Source organism: Onychostruthus taczanowskii, unplaced genomic scaffold (assembly GCF_017590055.1).
Source record: "Onychostruthus taczanowskii isolate IOZ18803 unplaced genomic scaffold, ASM1759005v1 scaffold887, whole genome shotgun sequence".
NCBI classification, from domain to species: Eukaryota; Metazoa; Chordata; class Aves; order Passeriformes; family Passeridae; genus Onychostruthus; species Onychostruthus taczanowskii.
The window spans coordinates 1-9,052 of NW_024506850.1; the positions used below are offsets into that span (position 1 = coordinate 1).

The 9,052-nt window shown below is 45.7% G+C and overlaps 1 protein-coding gene across 1 annotated transcript; it reads right to left on the reverse strand.

Moving 5' to 3' along the window:
* Positions 1-4,230: 4,230 nt before the first annotated feature.
* LOC121346997 (sodium/potassium-transporting ATPase subunit alpha-3-like) lies at positions 4,231-8,135 on the reverse strand. The gene is made up of 3 exons (XM_041425239.1): positions 7,992-8,135; positions 6,053-6,183; positions 4,231-4,336 (listed from the first exon to the last, which is right to left on the reverse strand). The coding sequence occupies exons 1-3, from the start codon at positions 8,133-8,135 to the stop codon at positions 4,231-4,233; spliced, it is 381 nt and encodes a 126-aa protein (XP_041281173.1).
* Positions 8,136-9,052: the final 917 nt, after the last annotated feature.

The window sequence follows — 9,052 nt, forward strand, 5'->3', positions numbered from 1 at the left end:
CAAATTATCCCAAATTTCCCCCGGATTTTTAAGCCCCTCCCCCACCCCAGAATTTAATTTTTGGGCGCTCCCGAATTCCCGAATAATTCCCAAATTCCTCCTTTTTCCCCCAAAATTCCCCAATAATTCCCAAATTCCCAAAAAATTCCCAAAAAATTCCCAAATTCCCCTCGAAATTCCCAAATTCCCCATTTCCCCAAAAATCCCCGAATTCCCAAAAAATTCCCAAATGCCCAAAGAAATCCCAAATTTTCCCTTTTTCCTCCCAAATTCCCGAATTCCCAAATTCCCAAATTCCCAAAAAATTCCCAAAAAATTCCCGAATTTTCACATTTCCTTCCAAATTCCCCTTTTTCCCCCAAATTCCCAAACAATTCCCAAATAATTCCCAAATTTCCCTTTTTTCCCCCCCAATTCCCAAATAATTCCCAAATTTTCCCTTTTTCCCCCCAAATTCCAAAATTCCCAAATTCCCAGACAATTCCCAAATAATTCCCAATTTTCCCATTTTCCCCCAAATTCCAAATTCCCGAATTCCCAAAAAATCCCCAAAAATTCCCGAATTTCCCTTTTTCCCCCCAAATTCCCCAAAAATTCCCAATTTTCCCCTTTTCCCCCCAAATTCCAAAATCCCAAATTCCCAAAAAATTCCCAAATAATTCCCAAATTTCCCCTTTTCCCCCCAAATTCCCAAAAAATTCCTCAACAATTCCCAAATTTCCCTTTTTTCCCCCCAAATTCCCAAACAATTCCCAAATAATTCCAGAATTTTCCCTTTTCCCCCCAAATTCCCGAATTCCCAAAAAAATCCCAAATTTCCCTTTCCCCCCCCAATTCCCAAATAATTCCCAAATTTCCCATTTTCCCCCCGAAATGCAAAATCCCAAATTCCCAAATAATTCCGAATTTTTCCCTTTTCCCCCCAAAATTCCAAATCCCCCTTTCCCCCCAAATTCCCAAATAAATCCCAAAAAATTCCCAAATTTCCCGTTTTCCCCCCAAATTCCAAAATTCCCAAAATCCCAGACAATTCCCAAATAATTCCCGAATTTTCCTTTTCCCCCCAAATTCCCAAATAATTCCCAAATTTCCCCTTTTCCCCCCCAAAATCCACTCGGGCTCCGATTTTTGCTTTATTTTGCTCAATTCCCTTTTTTTCCCCCCCATTTTTTTTTTGTTTTTTTCCCCCCTTTTTTCATTTTTATTTTTTTTCCCGCGGGGTGGGGGAGAAACGGTGAAAAATAAAAAAAAAACGGCGGAAAACGGCGGAAAAATGGCGGAAAGGGAAAGGTGGGAAATGGCGTGGAAAGAGGAAAGAAATGGAAAAAATGTGTTTAGAGCGCACACGAAATGGTCAAAAACAGCCAAAAAATGGTCAAAACCAGCCAAAAATGGTCAAAACCAGCCAAAAATGGTCAAAAACAAACAAAAAAAGGTGAAAACCAGCCACAAAATGGTCAAAAAGCCACCAAAAAAATGGTCAAAAAGCACCAAAAAAAGGGTGAAAACCAGCCAAGAAATGGTCAAAAACAACCCACAAAATGGTCAAAACCAGCCAGAAATGGTCAAAAAGCACCAAAAAAAGGGTGAAAACCAGCCAAGAAATGGTCAAAAACAACCCACAAAATGGTCAAAACCAGCCAGAAATGGTCAAAAACAGCCAGGAATGGTCAAAAACGGCCACAAAATGGTCAAAAAGCACAAAAAAAGGGTGAAAACCAGCCAATAAATGGTCAAAAACAGCCAGGAATGGTCAAAAACAGCCACAAAATGGTCAAAAACAGCCAGGAATGGTCAAAAACAGCCAAAAAATGGTCAAAAACAGCCAGAAATGGTCAAAAACAGCCAGAAATGGTCAAAAACCACCCCAAAAAGGTCAGAAACCACAAAAAATGGTCAAAACCACCCACGAAATGGTCAAAACCAGCCAAAAATGGTCAAAACCACCCATGAAATGGTCAAAAACAGCCAGAAATGGTCAAAAACAGCCACAAAATGGTCAAAAACAGCCAAAAATGGTCCAAAAGCACCAAAAAAAGGGTGAAAACCAGCCACGAAATGGTCAAAAGCCACCAAAAAAATGGTCAAAACCAGCCAAAAATGGTCAAAACCACCCATGAAATGGTCAAAAACAGCCAGAAATGGTCAAAAACCAGCCAATAAATGGTCAAAAACAGCCAGGAATGGTCAAAAACGGCCACAAAATGGTCAAAAAGCACAAAAAAAGGGTGAAAACCAGCCAATAAATGGTCAAAAACAGCCAGGAATGGTCAAAAACGGCCACAAAATGGTCAAAAAGCACAAAAAAAGGGTGAAAACCAGCCAATAAATGGTCAAAAACAGCCAGGAATGGTCAAAAACGGCCACAAAATGGTCAAAAAGCACAAAAAAAGGGTGAAAACCAGCCAATAAATGGTCAAAAACAGCCAGGAATGGTCAAAAACGGCCACAAAATGGTCAAAAAGCACAAAAAAAGGGTGAAAACCAGCCAATAAATGGTCAAAAACAGCCAGGAATGGTCAAAAACGGCCACAAAATGGTCAAAAAGCACAAAAAAAGGGTGAAAACCAGCCAATAAATGGTCAAAAACAGCCAGGAATGGTCAAAAACGGCCACAAAATGGTCAAAAAGCACAAAAAAAGGGTGAAAACCAGCCAATAAATGGTCAAAAACAGCCAGGAATGGTCAAAAACGGCCACAAAATGGTCAAAAAGCACAAAAAAAGGGTGAAAACCAGCCAATAAATGGTCAAAAACAGCCAGGAATGGTCAAAAACGGCCACAAAATGGTCAAAAAGCACAAAAAAAGGGTGAAAACCAGCCAATAAATGGTCAAAAACAGCCAGGAATGGTCAAAAACGGCCACAAAATGGTCAAAAAGCACAAAAAAAGGGTGAAAACCAGCCAATAAATGGTCAAAAACAGCCAGGAATGGTCAAAAACGGCCACAAAATGGTCAAAAAGCACAAAAAAAGGGTGAAAACCAGCCAATAAATGGTCAAAAACAGCCAGGAATGGTCAAAAACGGCCACAAAATGGTCAAAAAGCACAAAAAAAGGGTGAAAACCAGCCAATAAATGGTCAAAAACAGCCAGGAATGGTCAAAAACGGCCACAAAATGGTCAAAAAGCACAAAAAAAGGGTGAAAACCAGCCAATAAATGGTCAAAAACAGCCAGGAATGGTCAAAAACGGCCACAAAATGGTCAAAAAGCACAAAAAAAGGGTGAAAACCAGCCAATAAATGGTCAAAAACAGCCAGGAATGGTCAAAAACGGCCACAAAATGGTCAAAAAGCACAAAAAAAGGGTGAAAACCAGCCAATAAATGGTCAAAAACAGCCAGGAATGGTCAAAAACGGCCACAAAATGGTCAAAAAGCACAAAAAAAGGGTGAAAACCAGCCAATAAATGGTCAAAAACAGCCAGGAATGGTCAAAAACGGCCACAAAATGGTCAAAAAGCACAAAAAAAGGGTGAAAACCAGCCAATAAATGGTCAAAAACAGCCAGGAATGGTCAAAAACAGCCACAAAATGGTCAAAAACAGCCAGGAATGGTCAAAAACAACCAAAAAATGGTCAAAAACAGCCAGAAATGGTCAAAAACAGCCAGAAATGGTCAAAACCAGCCAGGAATGGTCAAAAACAGCCAGAAATGGTCAAAACCAGCCAGGAATGGTCAAAACCAGCCAGAAATGGTCAAAAACAGCCAGAAATGGTCAAAAACAGCCAGAAATGGTCAAAAACAGCCACAAAATGGTCAAAAACAGCCAAAAATGGTCCAAAAGCACCAAAAAAAGGGTGAAAACCAGCCACGAAATGGTCAAAAGCCACCAAAAAATGGTCAAAAACAGCCACAAAATGGTCAAAAACAGCCAAAAATGGTCCAAAAGCACCAAAAAAAGGGTGAAAACCAGCCACGAAATGGTCAAAAGCCACCAAAAAAATGGTCAAAACCAGCCAAAAATGGTCAAAAACAGCCAAAAATGGTCAAAACCCACCCACAAAATGGTAAAAAACCACCCCAAAAATGCTCAAAACCCCCAAAAATGCTCAACCCCCCCCAAAAAATATTTCAAAACCCAAAAAAATTGGCCAAAAAAACCCCAAAAATTGCTCAAAACCCCCCAAAAATCACTCAAAACGCCCCAAAATCCCCCCCCCCCCCCCCCCAATGGGTCCCGCCCCCTCGCGGTGCCCGGATTTCGGGGACCCCTCCCCAGTTTTGGGGCTCACTTGAGGGGGTACATGCGCAGCGCCACGTCCATGCCGGGGCAGTAGGAGAGGAACGCGGCCAGCGCCGTCTCCTCGAAGAGCCCGAAAATCAGGATTTTGTTCCTAAAAAACACAGAAATCACCCCAAAAAAACATCAGAGGGAAACCCCAAATCCACCCCAAAATCAGGATTTTGTTCCTAAAAAAACACCCCAAAAACATCAGCGGGAACCCCCAAATCCACCCCAAAATCTGGGCCCTGAAAAGCCCCAAAATCAGGATTTTGTTCCTAAAAAACACAGAAATCACCCCAAAAATCCGTCAGCGGGAACCCCCAAAAAACCCGCACAGGAACCCCCAAATCTGAGAGAATCCACCCCAAAATCTGGGCCCCGAAAAGCCCCAAAATCAGGATTTTGTTCCTAAAAAACACAGAAATCACCCCAAAAAAACATCAGAGGGAAACCCCAAATCCACCCCAAAATCCGGGTCCTGAAAAGCCCAAAACCAGGAATTTGTTCCTAAAAAACACAGAAATCACCCCGAAAATCTGTCAGTGAGACCCCCAAATCCACCCCAAAATCTGGGCCCCAGAAAGCCCCAAAATCAGGATTTTGTTCCTAAAAAACACAGAAATCAGCCCGAAAATCCGTCAGCGGGAACCCCCAAATCCACCCCAAAATCTGGGCCCAGGAAAGGCCCAAAATCAGGATTTTATTCCTAAAAAAAACCACAAAAAGCACCCCAAATTCTGAGAGAATCCACCCCAAAATCTGGGCCCCGAAAAGCCCCAAAATCAGGATTTTGTTCCTAAAAAATCATAGGACTGTTGGATCCCCCAAAATTTCCCCAAATTCTCTTTAAAATCCCTCAAAATTTCCCCAAAATTCCCCCAAAAATTCTCACAAAATTCCCAAAAACTTTTCCCAAAAATCCCCCCAAAATTCCTCCAAAAATTCCCCCAAAATCCTCCCAAAAATCCTCCAAAAATTCCCGGGGGTGTCGCTGTTTCTTGGGGTCCTTCTCAGGATTTTGGGGACCCCCCCAGAATTTCGGGACCCCCCCAAAATTTCGGGACCCTCACCCCAAATCTAGCTCATAGGACTGTTGGATCCCCCAAAATTTCCCCAAATTCTCTTTAAAATCCCTCAAAATTTCCCCAAAATTCCCCCTAAATTCCCCCCAAAAATTCTCACAAAATTCCCAAAAACTTTTCCCAAAAATCCCCCCAAAATTCCTCCAAAAATTCCCCCAAAATCCTCCCAAAAATCCTCCAAAAATTCCCGGGGGTGTCGCTGTTTCTTGGGGTCCTTCTCAGGATTTTGGGGACCCCCCCAGAATTTCGGGACCCCCCCAAAATTTCGGGACCCTCACCCCAAATCTAGCCCCCTCCCAAGTTTTGACCTCTCCCATTGTTTTGGGGACGCTCCCATAAACTCAGGGATTCTCCCAAAAATTCAGGGACCCGCCCAGGATTTGGGGACCCCCCCAGGAATTTGGGGACCCCCCAGGAATTTGGGGACTCCCCCAGAATTTTGGGACCCCCCCAGGATTTTGGGGACCCCCCCAGGAATTCGGGACCCCCCCAGAATTTAGGGACCCCCCAGGAATTTGGGACCCCCCCAGAATTTTGGGGACCCCACCCCAAATCCAGCCCACTCTCACCAATGCCAGATCCCACGCTTTGACATCTCCCATTTTTTTGGGGACGCTCCCATAAATTCAGGGATTCTCCCAAAAATTCAGGGACCCGCCCAGGATTTTGGGGGCCCCCCCAGGATTTTGGGGACACCCCCAGAATTTCGGGGACCCCCCCAGGATTTCGGGGCCCCCCCTCACTTCATGCCCTGCTGGAAGACGGAGTTGCGCCGCGTCTTGCAGATGATGAGGTCGGCCCACTGCACCACCACGATGCTGACGAAGAACGCCGTGTGGCACGTGAACTCCACCACCTTGCGCTGCTCGTACGTCTGCCCCTCCCCAAATTATCCAACCCCCCCCAAAAAAAACCCCGCGAAAAAAGCACGAAAAACCGCCGAAAAATGTGGGAAAAACCCCCCAAAAATGGTAGGAAAACCCCCCAAGAAATGATCAAAATCGCTCAAAACGCCCCCCAAAAAATGGTCAAAACCCCCCCCAAAAAAAGATCAAAATTGCTCAAAACGCCCCCCCCAAAAAATGATCAAAACCCCCCAAAAAATGATAAAAATCGCTCAAAACGTCCCCCAAAAAATGATCAAAACCCACCCAAAATGATCAAAATTGCTCAAAACGCCCCCCAAAAATGATCAGAATCCCATGAGAATTGGTCAAAACACCCCCCAAAAAATGATCAGAATCCCATGAAAATTGCTCAAAACGCCCCCCAAAAAATGATCAGAATCCCATGAAAATTGCTCAAAACGCCCCCCAAAAAATGATCAGAATCCCATGAAAACTGCTCAAAATGCCCCCCAAAAAATGGTCCAAACCCCCCAAAAATGATCAAAATTTCTCAAAACGCCCACCAAAAAATGATCAGAATCCCATGAAAATTGCTCAGAACGCCCCCCAAACAATCGACAGAATCCCATGAAAATCGCTCAGAACGCCCTCCAAAAAATGGTCCAACCCCCCCCAAAAATGATCAAAATTGCTCAAAACGCCCCCCAAAAAATGATCACAATCCCATGAAAATCGCTCAAAACGCCCCCCAAAAAATGATCAGAATCCCATGAAAATTGCTCAGAACGCCCCCCAAAAAATGATCAGAATCCCATGAAAATCGCTCAGAACGCCCTCCAAAAAATGGTCCAACCCCCCCCAAAAATGATCAAAATTGCTCAAAACGCCCCCCAAAAAATGATCACAATCCCATGAAAATCGCTCAAAACGCCCCCCAAAAAATGATCAGAATCCCATGAAAATTGCTCAGAACGCCCCCCAAAAAATGATCAGAATCCCATGAAAATCGCTCAGAACGCCCTCCAAAAAATGGTCCAACCCCCCCCAAAAATGATCAAAATTGCTCAAAACGCCCCCAAAAAATGATCAAAACCCCCCAAAAATCGCTCAAAACCCCCCAAAAATTCAGGGAATTCCTCGGCACAGAGCGACCCCCGGACAGGGGGGAATCCCCAGAAATGGGATTTGGGGTGCACAGACTGCTCTGGTTTTGGGGACCCCCTGTTTTCAGAGACTCCGATTTTTGGGGATTCCCGTTTTTCGGGATTCCCGTTTTTCGGAATCCCCAAATTTTGGGAAGAATCCCCATTTTTGTTTTTAAGAATCCCCATTTTCAGAGAGCCCCATTTTTCAAGGTTCCCATTTTTGGGGATCCCCCTTTTTTGGGGACCCCCATTTTTGGGGATCCCCATTTTTTGGGGACCCCCATTTTCAGGGATTCCCATTTTTTGGGGACCCCATTTTTGTGGATCCCCATTTTTTGGGGATCCTTGTTTTTGGGAAGAATCCCCATTTTTGTTTTTAAGAATCCCCATTTTCAGAGATCCCCATTTTTCAAGGTTCCCATTTTTGGGGATCCCCATTTTTCAAGGTTCCCATTTTTGGGGACCCCCCCATTTTTGTGGATCCTCTTTTTTGGGGATCCTTCTTTTTGGGAACAATCCCCATTTTTGTTTTTAAGAATCCCCATTTTCAGAGATCCCCATTTTTCAGGATTCCCATTTTTTAGGACCCCCGTTTTTTTGTATCCTCGTTTCTAGAGACCCCCATTTTCAGGGATCCCCTGTTTTTTGGGGACCCCCATTTTTGGGGAGCCCCGTTTTCGGGGACGCACCCACTGCTGCCCGTAGGAGTCCTCCAGGTCGTTGATGGTGCGGTCGTCCCAGCGCAGCCGGATCCCCACCAGGCACGAGGGCAGGAAGCCGTTCTCCGCCAGGATCACGAAGTAGGCGAAGAACCCGCCCAGCGCCTGGATCATCCCTGCGGCCGGAACGGGGGCTCAGGGGGGTCCCGGGACCCAATGGGAGTCAACGGGACCCAATGGGAGTCAACGGGAGTCAACGGGACCCAATGGGAGTCAACGGGAGTCAACGGGACCCAATGGGAGTCAACGGGAGTCAACGGGACCCAATGGGAGTCAACGGGAGTCAACGGGACCCAATGGGAGTCAACGGGAGTCAACGGGACCCAATGGGAGTCAACGGGAGTCAACGGGACCCAATGGGAGTCAACGGGACCCAATGGGAGTCAACGGGAGTCAACGGGACCCAATGGGGCGCCTGGATCATCCCTACGGCCGGAACGGGGGCTCAGGGGGGTCCCGGGAGTCAACGGGACCCAATGGGAGTCAACGGGACCCAATGGGAGTCAACGTAACCCAACAGGACCCAATGGGAGTCAACGTAACCCAACAGGACCCAATGGGAGTCAACGGGACCCAATGGGAGTCAACGGGACCCAATGGGAGTCAACAGGAGTCAATGGGAGTCAATGGGACCCAACAGGACCAGCTGTACCAATCTGGCCATGGGCCATGCTGATGAGTGACCTCTGAGTGACCCCAGAGTGACCTTGAGTGACCACTGACCGATCTGGCCTTAGGCCATACTGATGAGCCGCTCGTTGACCATGAATGACCATGAATGGCCATCAATGACCATCAATGACCATCACTGACCATCAATGGCCATGAATGACCATGAATGACCACTAATGACCACTAATGACCACTAATGACCCCAGAGTGACCCCAGAGTGACCATGACTGACCCTGACTGACCACTAATGACCCCTGAGTGACCCCAGAGTGACCATGAGTGACCACTGACCGATCTGGCCGTAGGCCATGCTGATGAGCTGCTCGTTGACCCATGAATGACCATCAATGGCCATGAA